The sequence below is a fragment of the Manis javanica genome, chromosome 11, assembly GCF_040802235.1.
Source record: "Manis javanica isolate MJ-LG chromosome 11, MJ_LKY, whole genome shotgun sequence".
NCBI lineage: Eukaryota > Metazoa > Chordata > Mammalia > Pholidota > Manidae > Manis > Manis javanica.
Genome location: NC_133166.1, coordinates 38,808,404 through 38,827,953, shown reverse-complemented (window position 1 = coordinate 38,827,953; position 19,550 = coordinate 38,808,404). Strand labels below are relative to the sequence as shown.

Below are 19,550 nucleotides of genomic sequence, written 5' to 3'. Positions count from 1 at the left end.
ACCCAACCAGGACTAGGTGAGAATCCTGGCCACAGAAACCTTCAAAAGTAGGCCACATGCACCTACTTCAAAAGTATATTTTTTAGTAAATTTACAGTACCCATCGCCAGTCTAGTTTCGGAGCATTTCCATCACACCCTAAAAGATCTTTATTGTTAGTTTGCAGTTTTAAGTCTTGCCTGCTCCCATGCCTTTCCCAGGCCTGGGACTAATTAGAGGCCAAGATTACTTTACAGACCCCAGGTAACTCTCGAAAGAAACCCAGGACTGAACACCCAATGATTATGAATATGGGGCATATTATTAATGTATTATCAGTGTGTCCAGGTGTATCAACTATGTCCAGGTTGGGTCTGTACTTTTGTGAGAAATTCCTTCATTCACCCACTAAGCAAAATTCACCCGGCTTCCCTACATAAAGCTTATTATCGAAATAGAGGAAAAGCACTAAACTTGTGCCTCTACACGTGGCACGCACGCACCTAAGTAGGAGGTCAGCACACACCAAGTGGCAGGGAGCGATGAGTAGTGTATCTGAGACAGAGGACAGTCGGTGCTGTGTGCGCCTGCGCAGCATCGCGAGCTCCTAGAAACTGGTAACTGAAACCCCCGCTCAAGACCTGTGTGTTCTGCTGCTGGGACCCTGTCATTTCAGACCTAAGCGTCCACACGTGACACCCAGCTAACCCAGGCCTGGTAGGCTGGTAGGTAACACCCCAGCCCCACGCTCTTCCTCCTCACAGCTCACAGGAAGCACCACGATTATGAGGGCGCGCGCACCGGCCTTCGGCAAAGCGGCCCTCTACCTTTGCCACATCCCACATTTTACTAGGCTGCGTCTCCTTGGTCAGTGAAGGACTTAGTCCCGCCCCTTGGGGCTGACGCCACCAGCCACGTATCACGTTTCTACGTGTCTCGATTCTAAAAACGGAAGTTACGCCAGGGATTCGCTAACAAAGCGCTGGACCTGAAAGAATATAGGCCGCTTGAGGAAAGGGGGCGGGCAGACGGAATTGGACGGCGCCGGAAGTGGTCCTGCTGGGGAAGGGTGGGAGAGGGGTCGGCCGGGCAGTTCGCTTGGCTATTGCTGGGAGCCTCGGGAAGGCGTGCTTTCACTCCTTTCCGAGAGTCTGGCCCAGTCTCCCCGTCTCGGCCAACATGGATTTCAGGGAAATTCTCCTGATAGCTTCCAAAGGACAAGGTGTCAATAACGTGCCGGTAAGTACTAGTCGGGGCGCCGCTGTAGAAGATCCTAGTCTTCAAGTTGGGAATGTGTGGTGGGTGGAACTTCCAGGCATCCGCATACCGGCTCCGGGAAAGATCCGGGCGCCTTATTTCCTTTTCTTGGATTTGTACACTCCTGGGAGCTGAGGGTGAAGAGGGTCTTGAGACGCGATGCGAGAGCTTTCCGCGGAGTGAGTTTCGCTGACTTAGTTACCACTACAGCACGGACTTTGAGGTTTGGGTGTTTTGGAGTTGCGTGAAAACTGGAGAGTGGAGCCGTGCCTGGTACATAGTGGAATCTAGCGCTAGTACTTTTTGACGTCGGCATAAACTTCAGTTCAGAGGTTGTGGAGGAAGCATGTAGGGGAGTTCAGGGTTTTTATGGACAGCCTGATAGCCTTTTGGCTAATTTCCCACCGAATCAAATATTGTGTGATCTCCCGAACAAGTTCTCTCACTTGTAGCCCCACCCACTTAGCCAGCGAGGTGATTAAATTATCACTTTCCGAAGGGATCACCTTTTCTATTGAGAAGAGAAGTCGAGCGGTTCCACGATATCCTTGGCCAACAGAATGGTTGAGCTAGTTTCAGCTTCCGTTTACTTGTGGCCTTCCAGATTTGTCCTTGTTAGAAATTTGGGTGGTCCCCTTTACTCAGTAATGCTTGCTAATTCTGTGTATAATATTCGCAAAGCAGTGTAAGACTTTCTAAATCTAAATGCCGAGGTGGTGGAGAGTGCCAGGTTTGCGGGGTTGTAGCTGTTTTGCATAAATTGATCATTTCTGGAGCCCCAGATGGTACCCACAGCACAGCTGTAAACCGATAAAATTGCATTGTGATACCTGCGGTTTGAGCAGTGAGGTGTAGAGCTCGTATAGCTCTCTGTAAAGTCAATTCAACTGGAATTTATCGAGCTCTCACTAGGTGCCCTGTTTTCTTAGATTTTTGTGTATTTGCAATGTTAATGATATTCTCGAGCTTTTGTCTTCTGGGGTTTGCCTAGTCTTTTACCGATGATACTGATCTGAAAACAGTAATATAACTGGTAAATAAAACTGATATCCATTAGTTTAATATATATATTCATCTGCCATCTCAAGTACTCTTGAATAATCATTCCCCTAAACCCTGAGTCATAAGATCTGCAGGTTGACGTGATGGGCTTAAACCTATGAAACCTTGAACAACAATTACTTTCTGCGTCTGTAAGTTTTCTAGGTAAGTTAAGATTGGGTCTATTAGCATTCATTTTTGCATGATTAGGTTCATATTTCATTTTAGATCTTCCTGAATATTAGTGGAGGTCAAAGATACATAATACTAGCTTCTATGTCCAGAAATATTCTGTGGATGAATTAGAACCAATTTATTTCTTATTCTAAAAAACAATAACTGCTGGGAGAAAAGCAAGTATTCCTAGAGCAGATGACTTCAAAATATCTGTATATTTAAGAATATATGCATTATCTATCCATGTATGATTGGAATAACAAAGATTGGAAGCAAAAGGGAAAACAGGTAAATTGGTAAGGTCATTTAAAAATAAACAGATAAATATAGACTATATTTTATGAAAGTGCCTTTCCCTGCCCACCCCACCCCAAAGCTAGTAAGTCTAGAAGTTTTAGATAGCAGCATTATAATTCTTAAATCAGATGAAAGTACATCAGATGAAAGTTTTACATCAGATGAAAATACATCACAAAAGAAATTGAGAAATAGAGCAAGATGGTAGTTAAATTTAATCCATGATCTTGCTTTAATTTGATTTATCTAATTCTGTTATTTTCTTTATTAGCTCAGTGTAAAGCCTTTTAGAACATAGTCAATTATGAAATGTACAGTGTAGCAGATTATTATAAAGCAAGTATCCTTGTAAATTACTATCCAAATCAAGAAACATTTCAATTCACGTATACACCCTGCCGACATACACTTTATTGATTGATTGATGGTTTGAGAACCAGAGAGGCTTTGCAGTAATTGACAGGTATGGCTCCACCCCTCTGGTGCTTGGTTCATATTTCCCGTTTAGCTATCTTCTTCCCCACTTTCCATTTGGATCCTATCAGAGCTGGCATTCAGATTTCAGTCTTCAGAGTTCCTTTGTCACATTTTGCTCTAGAAGGGAAATGCAATGACTAGTGTTGGTAAGGCTAAAATCTAAAACACCTGGAAAGCCACTTCAGACTCCTTGCAGGGCTTTATTTTTAAGCAGTGTCTGTTGTATGGAGCTTGAGAAGCAATGAACATTTCCCAAGTGGGAATCTTTTCTGTTGTTTCTTTTTAGGAGAAATAGTTATCTTTATAGTGTTTTCATTAAAATAAAGGATTGCATCATGCCTAGAAATATTAGACATGCTATCATTTCCCAGTGGAAAACTGAATACAGAACACAGCTGATCCAGGTGATGTAACCACCCATTGTCTTTAGCTCTGTTTATATTTAAAGGAGAGAAGATATTTTTGGTAACTCTGCATTTGAGATTTTTCTCCCTGGGTTCTTTTAACAGAAACAAACTGGTTGTGTCATTGTGATGGAATAATAGAGCTTAGAATACGGATTCTTGTAGGTTTCAAGTAACTGTAATTGATGACTTATAATACATGAGATAAATTACATGGTCTTCCTCACAGACTGCAGAAATCATCCCAGACAAGATACCGTTGTTCTGGTGTGACCCTCAAACCAAATAGTAAAGGGAAAGCCTTCATGTAGTGCTAGATATATAAGGATATGGGGGGCTTTGGCCCCTTGAGGGTAAGAATATAGATACTGAAAATGGAGCCTAAGGACTTTAACTGGGATGGCAAACTCAGATGTCTTCAAAGGCCAGGTAGATTTTGTATAAAATGATAAGGGCCAAGCTCCATGTATTCAATAGAAGCCTATCATTTGTTACAGTAGTTATATTCTACTTTTAAAGAACAGTATGGGCCAACAAAAAGTTGCTGCTGGGAGTCACTTTATAACCGTTGCTCTGTAATCCATAACTGGATTGTTCCCTACTCCTGCATCTGAAAATGGCTTTTCCAGTGCCTGGGGCAGCTTTGGAATGCTCTCCTAGAGCTGTACTTCTCAACCAGTATTTTAGGGAGTGGGTCTTTACTACCCAGAGAATCTCATTGTGAATAATCATAATGATGATTAGCAACACTTAACATTCATAACGCTTATCACCCTGTGCCAGGCACTGTTCTAAGCACTTTATGTGTATTAATTAAACACTGTAATAACTGTAGAAAGGAAGGTTGTTTTACAGATGAGGGAACTGAGACACAGAGAAATGAAGAAACTTGCCCAAAGTTACACAGCTATAAGTGACAAGGCTAGTAAAGACAGAGCTGAGAATCTGCTAGCTCCAGAGTTCTTGCTCTTAAGCACAACCCTGTGTTGAATGAGCAGAGTGTACTGGATATGGGGTGGTGAGGAAGGTTATTCGCTATAAAGCCTGGACCTACCCCCCAACTCCAGCCTAATATAGCCATAGGTAGGAACCCTATTTGTTTTTTATGATGCTTCTCAGCATAAAGTCTTACGTGAGAGAATGTGAAGTCCAACCCAACAGCGTTTGGAAACTGGTGGATAGAGATTTACAGCCTGTTTGGGAGAGTGCCAACATGGTTAACAGAAATAGAGTCTGAGGGTGAGGGAAGATAAGGAAGTTCAGTGGTGACCTGTTTGATGTAATCACGCTGTCCAAATGGCAGGTGGAAGTGGCATTTACAATTGAGGTTAGAGCTAGAGATGAAAGTGTTGGGATTTCAAGTTAGAAGTGAGGCATGTTGTACTGGGAACACTTTTGGACCCAAGTCAGGAGACCTAGGTCTAATTCAGACTGCTGCAAACTGTGTGAGTGACAGCAATAAATATACAGTTGTCCTTTTTGGGCCATTTCTAACAGGTTGGACTGGAGGTATCTATCTGATACTACATTTTATAATCAGGTTATATTTTTATAAACACAGTCATAGTAAATTTTACATTTGACTCCATAGCAATCCTAAATAGCATGCCTTTTGGTTGTTCTGTCTTCACCCTCTTGCCCAAGCAAGCCTAATGCTAACCATTGAGTTGCCAGGCCTGCATACATTCCCTTTTATGATGCTTTGAGAAGATTTTTAGAAATTGTGTAGTGATTATTAAAGTTAAGGATGTAGTCTTTTAATATGTAAATCTCTATGTAAAACCAACAGCAAATTTATGTTTTCTACACAATAAAATGTAACAATATGTTACAATTCTAATTGTAATCTAATCTTTTTTTTTGTATCATTAATATACAATTACACAAGCAACATTATGGTTACTAGATTCCCCCCATTATCAAGTCCCCAACACATACCCCATTACAGTCACTGTCCATCAGTGTAGTAAGATGCTATTGAGTCACTACTTGTCTTCTCTGTACTATACTGCCTTCCTCCCCCGCCCCCACATTATGTGTGCTAATTGTAATCTAATCTTTATCTAAGTAAAGAACAGCTTTCAAGAAAAGATTGACTAGTGATTCCAATATAACATGTAGTGAATTCATATTTCTGGACTAAAAGCTCCTTATTTTCTTAATCTGAGCAAAACAATATAGTTTCAGTTCAAGGAACACATATGTTTTAAAGTGATTTAATGTTTTTTTTAGGTCTGTTGGTTTCAGAATTACAAATCTTGGCAAAATCTCTGATAATCATATTTAAATGGTATGAGCTTCATTGTCATGGATTATTCATCGGGGTTCAGCAGAATAACTGAGTTGGCTTGCAGTAGAGTAAAATGGATACACTTAGGATAAAAGAAACTTGTCCAGCTGCTTTTCATGAAGCTCAAACAATGAAGCAGCCTGATGATGCCTTAAAACAGACTCACAATTAGTGGGTGCATCTTGGTGTGCTGCTGTTAGAGCTAAATGTGACCATCTGATGCAGGAGAAAGTGTGAAATAGTTCTTCTGCCTTATTAAATGGAATATAATATAATCCCAGCTTTTTTTTTTTTTAACATGGTTCTCTAGTGGGCTTACCCCTGTGGGGGTAGAGGGCTGTGTAATAGAATTCTATTACAACAAATCTTTTCATAACAGGGTCTGACTGCAACCCCCTTTTGGAAGGGCTAGGCAGCTCAATGTTAGAATTATCTATAGTTATACATACCCAAGAGAAATGAAAATATACATTTACACAAAAACTTTTACACACGTATTCACAGCCCCATTATTCAAAATAGCCAAAAGGTAGAAACAATCCAAATACCCATGAACTAATAAATAGGTAAAATGTGGCTTATTTGTGTAATGAAATATTATTCAGCCATAAAAACAAGTGAAGTACTGATACATGTTACACCATAAGCCTTGAAAACATTATGCTAAGTGAACTGTACCAAAATGTAAAAGCTCACTTTATCAGGGTTCTGCAGAGAAACAGAACCAGTAGGATTTATTGTAGGGTGTTGGCTCACATTCTGAGAGCTGGAACTCAGGCTAGTGTTAATGCTGTATCTTGAGGTAGAATTCCTTCTCTAAGAAACCTGTTTTTCTCTTAAGGCCTTCAGCGGACTAGATGAGGCTCACCCACATTATGGATGATAACTTAAGGCTAGCTGATTGTAGATATTAACCACGTCTGCAGAATACCTTCAGAGCAACACCTAAATGAGTATTTTATTAAATACCTGGCTACTATAGCCTAGCCAAATTAACACATAAAGCTGACCATCATGACCACTTATTGTATCAGTTCATGTTTTTTTCAAAGTTTTTATTTGAACAAAAAATTACATACTTTATATATGTGTTATTGGAAAAGACAACAGAATAAAATTACATTACATAGTTGTAAGTAAATTTACTGATATAATTTACTTATTATTACATAATTGTCATTTTTAAAGTTCTAGGTATGTTCTGTTTTTACTCCAAAAGAAGTAAAACGTCCCTGGTGATACATTTAATGGTCCTGGAAACTAATCATTTCTTAATTTTAGTTAAGTCAGAGAAATAATTTCTCAGTCCAAGGATGTTAGGAACAAACTTACAGAGCATTCTTCAAAAGATACTCTCTTGGCCTTTGAAGGTGTCTGTATCTCTTTTCAAACTTAATAGAGACAAGGAAAATTTTATGAAGGTTTTCAAAATATATTTTGTATAGTCACTTACCTTTATAATCATTTATCTATGGCCTCTATATTTTAACCTTATTTTATGATGCATATCATTATGTAGAGATACACTGGGCACATGATTTCATCATGTATATGAAAGTAGTCTGGGTATAAAATGATTAAAGGGCCAAGTTCCATGAATTCAATAGAAGCCTACCATTTGTTACAGTAGGTATATTCTACTTTTAAAGAACAGAATGGGCCAACAAAAAAGTTGCTGCTGGGAGTCACTTTATAACTGTTGCTCTGTAATCCATAACTGGATTATTCCCTACTCTTGCATCTGAAGATGGCTTTTCCAGTGCCTGGGGCAGCTTTGGAATGCTCTCCTAGAGCTGTACTTCTCAACCAGTATTTTAGGGAGGGGGTCTTTTAGAAACTGCTGCCCTCACAGAGACTTCTGTTGCTTCTTTTCCCACCATCACTACCTAGAGAATCTCATTGTGAATAATCATAATGATGAGTAGCAACACTTAACATTCATAATGCTTATCACCCTGTGCAATAGGGCAAGACTTGGCAAATCCATGGAGACAGTAAATAGGTTAGTGGTTGCTAGGGGCAGATGTGAGAGGAGATTGGGAATGACTGCTAAAGAGTAAGGGATTTCTTTTTGGGATGAAGAAAATATTCTGGAATCAAATAGTGGTGATGGTTGCACAACTCTGAATATATTAAAAACCAATGAAACACACATTAAGTGGGTGATTTTAAGGTATATGAATTGTATCTCAATAAAATGTTAAAAAGAAGAAGGTCATCTATGGAGACCCAGTCCTTTTTTTTGCCCCAAATTTCTAGGTTTAAACCCAAACTTTGCCTAAGAGACATTTTAATATTCTTGTGTCTGCTTTTGAGTGCATCAGGCTACAGAGGATTTAAGAAACTATTGATTATGATCCAGCTCATGGCAATAAATATGATTAAGCCTCATCCAGTGGGAACTTGCCCTACTTATTTCCTGGCAGACCCATGAAATAAGATGTATAGATTCATTGAATTTCTTCTACATCATAGGGACAGGACAGAAAGTACCATAAACTTGCTGGTTTAAATGTGAAGCCAGTTTAATAAGTATCCTTAAGGATTAGAGGTGTTTAAAAAAAAAAAGGTGAATTTGAAATTAGCATGTGAATTGATAGAAATAGGTGTGTACTTTGAAAAAAGCTAAAAATAATCTTTGGAAGTCTTTTCTGAGTGAATCTCAGTTCCCAAACACTCCGGGGCTCCCATATTTATTGCTTGTGTCTGCGTTTGCTGTATTTATATTCCTCATATGCACTATACCAAAATCTGGCTGTACCATAATTTTAGGTAATACACAAGTAGTTTTTATTCTCATAGTTGTATAAAAACAGTTCTATTTTGATTTGATTAAAAAAATGTAACTAGCTTTTCAAGCCAGTCATTTCATGGATGTCATTGCTTGAGGTAAAGCTGTAATAATAAGTCATGATGTTAGGTTTATGTTTTCTTGAAATTAGTAAATAATAATACAGGTGGTATACTGAAAGGGTAAAAATCATGAAGGTGGTATGTGAACAACTAAAGCTTAGCCTTAAACTATACTGCATTGAAACTTGTTTTCTGTTTGGGTGCCTATATTCAGTCAAGAGTAGCTTTCCTGCTAGTCATACCCCAGGGTCTATCTCTTAAATCCCAGATTAGGAAAAAAGATGTCTATCCTGAAATCAGATTAGGAAGTAACTCATTGCTGAAGTGTCTAGGTAACAAAGCAATCCTCTTTTAAATAACTAACACTAAGGTATATATTGGAAGTTTTGTGGGAAAACCCTGTATAAGCTTTGATTTGTCTGGTGAATCTGTTGGGGGTATAGTTGGCACTGACAGGAAAATCTTAAGTCTCGGGAACACAAACCCATGCCTCTTTTTCTTACAAATCTGCTTATAGGATGGACTGAAGAGAGTGTGTATCTGCTTTTGTGTCTTTTGCAATGTGAATCATATTCACTGTGACACTTCCATTAAGAAAATGTGCTTCCTACAAGTAGTGACTGTGGTGTTGGATTCCCCTGAGGAAGGCGCTGCCCCAAATCACTCACCAAAGACGTTTCTTGATGCAACAAGCAAGAGGAATTTATTCGGAAGCCAACTAGTTGGGGTCCAAGTCAGCCTGTCGCAGCAGGTCTCAACGAGGACCCTGAGTACTTACAACTAAGTGGTTATATAGGATTTTCTGAGGCATTCAGCCCTAGAGAATTACCATGGTTACAGATTATGTTGTAGTAACAAGATAACAATACTACATAGCAAGATAACAATACTACAAAGGCAGTAATTTTTCAAACCTACGATTTCTGGGTTAGTGCCACGTCCTGGGGGTGTAGCAAGGTAGGGTCAGCTTTTATGCTTAACTAACCGAAAGGTTAGCGCTGCCAGCAGTCATGATTGATTAACTTGTTTTTCCAGAGGAGTTACCTGGTTTCAGTTGTTCCCTCTGAGTTATATATCAGAATGGCTTTTTGGGCTTCAAGATGGCTACTCTTAGGCTAACTTATTTCTCAGGGAGGTTGGGGTCCTACATTCCCCACTTCTTTTTCTGAACATTCTAATCATGGAATGTTGGTTTCTTCTTGTTGTGTGAGGGTATGATACTGTTGTCTCAGCATTAGCACCTGCACAGCACTTACTCTTTCTCTAATAAAGGTTATTACTCGATTTAAAATGCAGGGACCTAAGGTGAGGAGCAATATAAAAATAAGCAGGGGTCCTGCCAAGGTGGATATTAGAGTTGTAAGCCATGGGGATCTAGAGAACCAGGATTCAAACAGGCTCTGGTTAGCTTCTCGTTCTCGCTTTCGCTGATCTAATCTTTCTCTCAGTTTAGACATTGAGTCTCTTACTACTCCAGTATGGTCTGCATAGAAGCAACATTCTTCTTTTAGAGCTGCACATAATCCACCTTCTTTTAGAAATAGTAAATCTAACCCTCGTCTATTTTGCAGCACTACTTCAGAGAGGGAGGTTAGGGACTTTTCAAGTTTAGAAATAGACTGTTCTATAGTTCTCAAATCTTCATCGATAGCTATTCTTAGTCCTTCGTAATGTTGGTTTCCTTGTATAATTGCAGCTGCCCCTGGTCCTACTCCGGCTGCGACTCCTACTCTTAGTAATACAGCTAGAGTGAGTGAGACTGGCTCTCTTTTATACTTTAGTTTAGGTTCTAATTCTGCCACGAATGATAAGTCATCATGATACATTAGTCTGGGTACTAACTGGACCATGATACAGAAATCACGGGAGGAGTTGAAGGCAGAAGTAGAGACACATGGGGTCACTCCAGTGTTACAAGCCTACCATCCCTTGGGAGGAGGGATTAAATACCTGTTTTTACCAGGGAAGGCTATGGGTATGGTCTCATTCTTTCTTTTACAGATAGAGACTCTAGCTGCTGCTAGGGAAAAGGGGCGATGACCGCTCTGGCTGCTTCGTGCTGAGAAGGGGGTGCAGTAAAGGGTGCAGCTAGGTCTCCATCACTGGTCAGTTGAGAGGGCTTCAGAAGGCTGGCGCTTCTATTCTGGGTTTCATTTTTATTACTATTTGCAGTTTTGTGGCTTCTAGGCAAGATAAAACAAATTGTGTTATTAGGTTATGTAGCAACATCTGGAGTTAGATTTTTTATTCTGGAAGGAGGCTACATTATTGAAACGATACTTCTCTCTAAAATCACTCTCATTTTTACTAGAAGTAACTAGGTTAAGAAAATAATTAACAGCTGGCTTGATTATTTGCACAGGTGCAGCAAGAAGAGCAATTGATTACACAGGCTCTTTTAAATATGCTTTGCTGGAACTTTTTGTAAGGAATTTCAGATTGAACTTTTAAAGGCCTCTTGAGGCCAGACAGCCAAGCCAGACTTGCCATCAGGCTTTGCCTGCAGTACCTGTAGATTTGGATGAATTCTTCTCTTCTCAAGGTCTCTGCACCTGCCAGGAAGTGACCTTCTTTACTCACCTGGTAAGGCTGCTGGGAACTCTGTAAGCAAGGTACCAGGCCAGTTCTTCCAAGGGGCTTTGTTGGCTTTATAAAGTCAATCTTAGTTCTTTAAAGTTGTTCACATCTGAGTCTATGCACATGTCTCTCAGGTACGACATTCCAGTCAAAGCCCTGGTAGTATAACCAGTGTTCTTAAGTAGTCTTCTCACAAGGAAAGCAGATTCTTATTGAACTCGTGCAAATAAACATACTGCCATGGAATACAAAAACAGTCACTGAAAGTTTTTAAACTCTGGAGGGATCAAGTAGAGAGAAGGATGTTTCAATTCTGCTCATAAAGATAGTCATTTACTAAACTGTTGTCAGTTTAAGAGAACAAGGTTAAAACACTTTACCAGCAACATTTGAAACAAAAAGACACAAAATCATTTTCTTTAGTTTATGTAATCTTATGTAACTAATACCTGTTCTGCTGAAATCTAGTTTTTTACCAGTTTAGGGATAATACTATAAATGACAAAAGACTTACAAATGACAATGGTTAAAGATCTGATGAGAGCTTACTGTAAAACAGTTGACATAAGGAAATTCTGATATTTCTGTAATACAAAACATTTAGTAACAAAGTTTAGCATCATTCTCTTTGACAGTGCTTTCCTGGTAAATAAATATATATATATCAGATAAATAAGCCAAATTAGTCAAATACTTTCTCTAGTGAGAAAAAATTCTTCTGACATGTTCCAGGGGCCCTCTGGAAAATATCAGAGTTAACTAGAGGTAAAAGCACCTTTTTGCATTTAATTTTTTTAGAACTATCATTACACATTTATTGTCTATATACTCAGCACAGTAAACGAGGTATCTTAAAAAGTGGGGCAGCAGGGGAGATTGCTGCTGTCAATTTTTAAAGACAACCTACAGAAAGTCAAACTAATTTTAGGTTACTAAGCATTCTTGAGAGAATGGTAGCAGATGGTAGATTCTTCTGCTTTTATCTTCAGGAGGGGAAAAAAGCTACAATAAGAATTCATATTTAGCTGAAAGAACTGTCTAAACTCAAGGCAGAGTATAATATCACCAGGCATACAAAAGACTTGTTAGAGATACATACAAAGAATGAATATGGCTATAGTCAAATTTAACTTAAAAGTTTAAGCAGAATCTCAAATTTAAATGTCTCTTTCTTTCACACAGATTTTCAGATATGACCAGAAATATGATTTGAGATGAAAGAGGTCAGGCATTTTACTTCTTCATTTAGGGACTGAGAAATGATGACCTTTGGCTTACAATCAATAGCTTACAAACAGTGAAAATAATAAGAACATAACTCAGCATAAGTGTCTAAGACCAGATACAAAAAAGCAGAGAAAGTGCTTAAGTTTACAGGTCTTCCCTGAAAGCTTCAAGAATGTTTTACTCTTTAATAGTAGATATAAGCTGCTATGCAAATTCTATTAAAAGCTCTAAGATTATTTGCATTAAAAAATATGGAGAGTCCCCCATGTTTTTTTTTTTTTTTTTTTTTTTAAACATACAGCATATAAATTAAACAAGAAGACCTGGTGGTTCTCAAAAAATCTATTACAACTTTTCTCAAAAGTGGTCACACGTTCGTCTATCTAAACCTTTACAGTGAAACCTGTTTTTCTGGGAGAAACATAATCTTGTCCAGATTCTACAGTTTAATAAATTTTGGTTTGTTAACTAAGTGCATTTAATCAGCTGAAAAAAGCTTTGTTACTATTCTGCTTAGGAATTCAATTTTTCAGGCCATGCAATCAATTTTAATAGCAAAATATTTCAAAGGCAAATAAAGGTTATACAGTTGTTAACAAACTTTAGCTTTTAGTCTCTTTAACATTACGATTTCATGGCAACTCACTGAGACTTTAAGCATGAGAAACTGCTGTGATCTTTCAACATTAAGAGCAGACTAACAGTTAAAGAAAACTGTTTAACTGGAAATGAGATTTTAATTTTGCTGTGCACTTGATATCAAGACTCACTTGCTTTAATTTCACTAGGCACGACTATATCTGTAAGAATATAGTAATTTATTCTTCATTTGCCCCATGGTCCCAAGCACATAAGCCGGTGAGAATTATGCCTGGGCTTGCCTGCGGCTTGACTGGGTTTATCTCTCTAACCCTTCCCCCAAAGCAACAGGCTGAGCGGATCTTCCACAACAAAAGGCACCACGCTGTTTTCTCTCTTTGTCTCTCTTTAAATAAATAGCTGTACTTTAGAACAAAGTTACTTTCTTTTATCACAAAACACATTCTTTAGCATGCAGAAGAGTTTTCATTTTTTTATACTTTTTCTTATTAAAACATGCATCTTCTAGCATAGAGAAATGCCCTCTCTATCACTTTAAGCAGTTCTAACCAGAACTCAAAACTATTAGAAACTTCAAGCTCCAGTGAACACTGAGAAGCAGGACACTGCAAACTGTCAAACTAACATTTCTTAGACTGACAAACTTACGAACACATTCTACAATTTCTGCAACCATGAGCTTCACAGCACAATCTCCCAGAAAACACAGAGCACATCTTCTCAACTTAACAAAACTCTAAGGCCTTAAAGTTACTACAAAGATTCTCAGGCTGCAGGTAGGCATACACACTGCAACACACAATTAAAAAGGTGTTCACTTGCCACACTTATCCAGTTCACCTACCTGCAACAACTATGCTAGCCTACTCACAAGACCCCCACTCAACACTAGACAAAGCCAAGCTTCTAAGCATTCTATTCTTAAAAGATTTAGCAGATAACATGACTCAAATGACTCTAGGTAAACTCAGGCAGCCGACAACTACTAGGACATGCCTGCCTCAGGCAAACTCAAATTAGCATTAATGCTTAACACTTTTTTATCAGGTTTTCTGGAAGTTTTAGAACACTCAATTTTCACAAGCGCTTGTCTTTAAATCAATTTCATTAATACCATCCGGAGGTAGAAAGATATATTCATTTACACACTTAGGGGGTTGTCTGAGTCTGTCCCATTGTCAGTATAACAATTATTAGGCACATGAAAGACACAAAAAACAGAGACACACACAGATTAGACACACAGCGGCCGCTTTTTGTTTTTTCTCAGATTTTCAAACAGAAACCGAAAGGAATCAGAGGGTTGATATTCCTGGCGCCTGAAAATCAACCCTATCTCATCAGATTCACCTTGCCAGAAAAACAGACGGGAGGCTACCAGGCGTCCCTGGCCTCCCAACCTCCCCGAGGCGTCCCCCAGGGTTGCAGCCTGCGGTGCTCCTAGTACGTCTACCGACCGCAGTCTCGACCCCTTTACGGGATCGGGACAGCTGCCAGACAGTGGGTACCCCTTTTCAGAATTCTGACCGGTCTCCCTGAAAAACAGAAGACAGAACACAGACAACTCAAGGCGCCACTAATCTTACCTCTTCCTCCAAGAGCGACTTTGGGAGTGAAGCGGGGTGAGCGCATGATCCCGGACGAGCCCCCAAATGTTGGATTCCCCTGAGGAAGGCGCTGCCCCAAATCACTCACCAAAGACGTTTCTTGATGCAACAAGCAAGAGGAATTTATTCGGAAGCCAACTAGTTGGGGTCCAAGTCAGCCTGTCGCAGCAGGTCTCAACGAGGACCCTGAGTACTTACAACTAAGTGGTTATATAGGATTTTCTGAGGCATTCAGCCCTAGAGAATTACCATGGTTACAGATTATGTTGTAGTAACAAGATAACAATACTACATAGCAAGATAACAATACTACAAAGGCAGTAATTTTTCAAACCTACGATTTCTGGGTTAGTGCCACGTCCTGGGGGTGTAGCAAGGTAGGGTCAGCTTTTATGCTTAACTAACCGAAAGGTTAGCGCTGCCAGCAGTCATGATTGATTAACTTGTTTTTCCAGAGGAGTTACCTGGTTTCAGTTGTTCCCTCTGAGTTATATATCAGAATGGCTTTTTGGGCTTCAAGATGGCTACTCTTAGGCTAACTTATTTCTCAGGGAGGTTGGGGTCCTACAGTGGCATCTTACTACACTGATGGACAGTGACTGCAATGGGGTGGCCGGGGGACTCAATAACATGGGTGAATGTAGTAACCACATTGTTTTTCATGTGAAACCTTCGTAAGAGTGTATATAAATGATAACCTTAATAAAAATTATATAAAAAAACAAAAACAAAATGTGAGCTTCTTGTGGATGTGGCCTGTCTGAGGTTCTTATAAACCAGGACGATTTTATATATCTACTTAGGTAAGCAATACTCTCTTTCTTCTCAGTCTCTTTCTCTCTCCTTTTTCTGCTTCAAATATTGACCCTAATACACTATAGAAAAGGTCTACAACTAAATTTACAAAGATATTGACTTATTAAAGGATTTCATTATGACCCAGCCAAGGTACTTGGAAAGGAATCTGGATGCCCTCTTTGGGATTTCTCTTTGTCAGGGATGTGTCACGTCTCAGCATTGCTTCCATACAGGATTTTCAGGTTGGATTAGGGCCTGCTTCCTTGGCCAGATGCTTTGTCAGTAGACTGACTCAGCTGGAACTTGTAATCTGTTTCAAGATGCCCTGTATTTGGCAGCCAGACAGTAAGCATGGGTCTGTTGGCTTTCCTCCAGGAATTTGATACACATTTTGGAAATCACTTTTTTGGTTCCCAGGTATCTCAATTTATTCTTGGAGGTTAGTGTTTCCTTTTTAACTAGCACAGCAACTGGTTCAGTGGATAAGAATGTCATATGCTTAACAAGACCAAAAAGGGAGGGTATTTAAAAAATCTTATTTCCTCACCCATAAATTTAACGTAGAATTGCCCTGGAAATGAATCATCCTGGTCTTGAGTTATTAGCTCTGTTTATCATACTTCTTTAATGATAGATACATATAAAATGGAAATAATTTTCCTTTCATAGCTCAAATTACCATTATTCTAGTTTTAGTCATTTCCTTAATGTTGTTACATAAAAGTCAAAGCCCAGAGAAATACCATCTGTGCCAGGATAATGTTAGTACTTTATGGGTGATACGGAAACCTGCCCAAAAGAGGTTGTGTGGCAAATTAACATTTCATGAACATAGAGCCACATTTAAAGGTTACAGAAAATTGGGCTTTTCTTGCTGCTTAGATTTTTTTTAACTGCTTTTTAGCTGTGGTTTGCCACCAGCTTTGCCTATGGTCCTAAAGTAAAATCTCGATGTTTCATGTTGTAAGCAAAATAACCTATATAGTTATGAGATCCTACTAGAAGATCACCTGGCAAAGGGTATTCAGGAGTGAAAACAGTGGTGAGTAGTAGTTTTTTTGTTGTTGTTTATTTGAAAAGTTGGACTTTGGAATGCTTAGTTTTGAAGGAGGCTGATTTTTTCTTATCAGAATTTTTTTTTTTTTGAGAGGGCATCTCTCATATTTATTGATCAAATGGTTGTTAACCACAATAAAATTCTGTATAGGGGACTCAATGCACAATCATTAATCAGCCCCAAGCCTAATTCTCAATAGTCTCCAATCTTCTGAAGCATAATGAACAAGTTCTTACATGGTGAACAAGTTCTTACATGGTGAACAGTGCAAGGGGCAGTCAAATCACAGAAACTTTTGGTTTTGATCACGCATAATGAACTATAAACAAGTCAGATATGATTATTCATTTGATTTTTATACATGATTTATATGTGAATCCCACATTTCTCCCTTATTATTATTATTATTATTTTAATAAAATGCTGAAGTGGTAGGTAGATGCAAGATAAAGGTAGAAAACATAATTTAGTGCTGTAAGAGGGCAAATGTAAATTATCAGGTCTGTGCCTATAGACTAAGTATTAATCCAAGCTAGATAAGGGCAACAAAACATCCACGGATGCAGAAGATTTCTCTCAAAACAGGGGGGATGAGGTTCTAAGCCTCACCTCTGTTGATCCCCAATTTCTCACCTAATGGCCCCCCTGCGACTGTGCCTGTCTTAGGTTGTTCCTTCCTTGAGGAATCTTACCCGTCTCTGGCTAAGCAGTCATCTTCCAGGGCCATACAGGGAAATGTAAAGTTGGTAAGTGAGAGAGAAGCAATATTCTTTGAAAAGGTTAGCTTTTTACTTCTTTGCAGATTTATGCCCTGTGGCTTCTATGTCCAGCATTTGTCTTGAGGTATCTTTACCACTTGGAAGAATTATGATACTCGGTAATTTTCAATATGAGGCACGAATTCTACTAAAGGGTCGTAATTAGGAAGGAAGAAGAAAAGCTATAGAAGTAACAGATGGAAGAAAACATGGGAAGATTGATTATTTCTTTGACATACCTTCTTGTAGAGTAACATAAACATGTATAGGTTTTAACAAACTACTAATTAAATTGCATACACACATTAACATGATAGGAATACAGCTACATAACAAAAGCAGACCCACAATTACCAGCCATATCCAGTGAAACCAAGAAAACCAGTTAGGTACCCTAGGCATTTGTGAAAACTTATCAATGATATGATGGATATTGTCTAACTGAATTTGAATAGTTTGAGAAAAATCATACAAATTAAAACAACACGTTCCTGGGAACTGTTCACATTGCATATATTCCTTTAACAGTAGATAGTCTATAGTCGCACGATTTTTGAGCACTGCAACTTGCACTTCTCCTAATTCTTGGTTGAGTTCCAACAGTATAGATCCAGTCAAATTTGTTGTTTTACTGTATGCACAGGCCAGCTTAGATATCTCCTTCTTCATTCCAATGGCAAGTCCAGGAACCAGTGGGATGAATGCAGCTATAACTGCAACAGCACCAGGATCTTTGTTGAAGTTTTTTGATGATCATCTGGAATGACTCTTCCAGAGGATGTTGATGTTGGAAGTTCTTCTTCATATCGTATCTTAATTCGTTTTCTGGGTAGCCAAATTAGGCTTTCATCCTCTGTATAAACACAAACAAACCCTTTGCCCACACTTTGATATGACCTTTATACCATTGTGAAGAACCTATTGGAGATCACCACACAGGAACTGCTTTTTTTTTTTTTTTAAGAGCAAGGAATATTATCAGAAAAATGTACTTCCATAGCTGATCATCTGACACCTTTTGAAAGATCAAAATTAAGGATATGTAAAGCATGCATTAATCATTGATTTGCAGTTAGTTTTATCCTATCAGGGAGTAATCCCCCTTTTCTTTCTCTTTTTTTTTTGTTATCATTAATCTACAGTTACATGAAGAATCTTATGCTTACTAGGCTCTCCCCTATACCAAGTCCCCCCCACAAACCCCATTACAGTCACTGTCCATCAGCATAGCAAAGTGTTGTAGAATCACTACTTGTCTTCTCTGTGTTGTACAGCCCTCCCCTTTCTCCCACCCCCCACATTATGCATGCTATCATAATACCCCCTTTCTTCTCCACACCCCTTATCCCTCCCTACCCACCCATCCTCGCCAGTCCCTTTCCCTTTGGTACCTGTTAGTCCACTCTTGGGTTCTGTGATTGTGCTGCTGTTTTGCTCCTTCAGTTTTTCCTTTGTTCTTATACTCCACAGATGAGTGAAATCATTTGGTATTTCTCTTTCTCCACTTTGCTTATTTTACTAAGCATAATACCCTCTAGCTTCATCCATGTTGTTGCAAATGGTAGGATTTGTTTTCTTCTTATGGCTGAATAATATTCCATTGTGTATATGTAACACATCTTCTTTATCCATTCATCTACTGATGGACACTTAGGTTGCTTCCAATTCTTAGCTATTGTAATAGTGCTGTGATAAACATAGGGGTGCATCTGTCTTTTTCAAACTGGAGTGCTGCATTCTTAGGGTAAATTCCTAGGAGTGGAATTCCTGGGTCAAATGGTAAGTCTATTTTGAGCGTTTTGAGGAACCTCCATACTGCTTTCCACAATGGTTGAACTAATTTACATTCCCACCAGCAGTGTAGGAGGGTTCCCCTTTCTCCACAACCTTGCCAACATTTGTTGTTGTTTATCTTTTGGATGGTAGCCATCCTTACTGGTGTAAGGTGATATCTCATTGTGGTTTTAATTTGCATTTCTCTGATAATTAGCGATGTGGAGCATCTTTTCATGTGTCTGTTGGCCATCTAAATTTCTTTTTTGGAGACCTGTCTGTTCAGTTCCTCTGTCCATTTTTTAATAGGATTATTTGTTTTTTGTTTGTTGATGTGCATGAGCTCTTTATATATTTTGGATGTCAAGCATTTATCGG

At 38.9% G+C, this 19,550-nt stretch overlaps 1 protein-coding gene and 1 long non-coding RNA gene across 2 annotated transcripts in view; one reads left to right on the top strand and one right to left on the bottom strand.

The window, feature by feature from the left end:
• The first annotated feature begins 958 nt into the window (after positions 1–958).
• The window catches only part of SPTY2D1 (SPT2 chromatin protein domain containing 1), a 33,888-nt gene continuing 15,296 nt past the window's right edge, over positions 959–19,550 (top strand). The window contains exon 1 of the mRNA XM_017658331.3: positions 959–1,218. Coding sequence (XP_017513820.3) covers positions 1,159–1,218 — 60 coding nt within the window. The 5' untranslated portion in view covers positions 959–1,158. The remainder of the gene's footprint in view (positions 1,219–19,550) is intronic.
• LOC140844393 (uncharacterized) lies at positions 9,452–18,605 on the bottom strand. Its single transcript, XR_012122631.1, has 2 exons — positions 14,766–18,605; positions 9,452–11,587 (listed from the first exon to the last, which is right to left on the bottom strand). It is a non-coding gene; the product is annotated as an uncharacterized lncRNA (long non-coding RNA).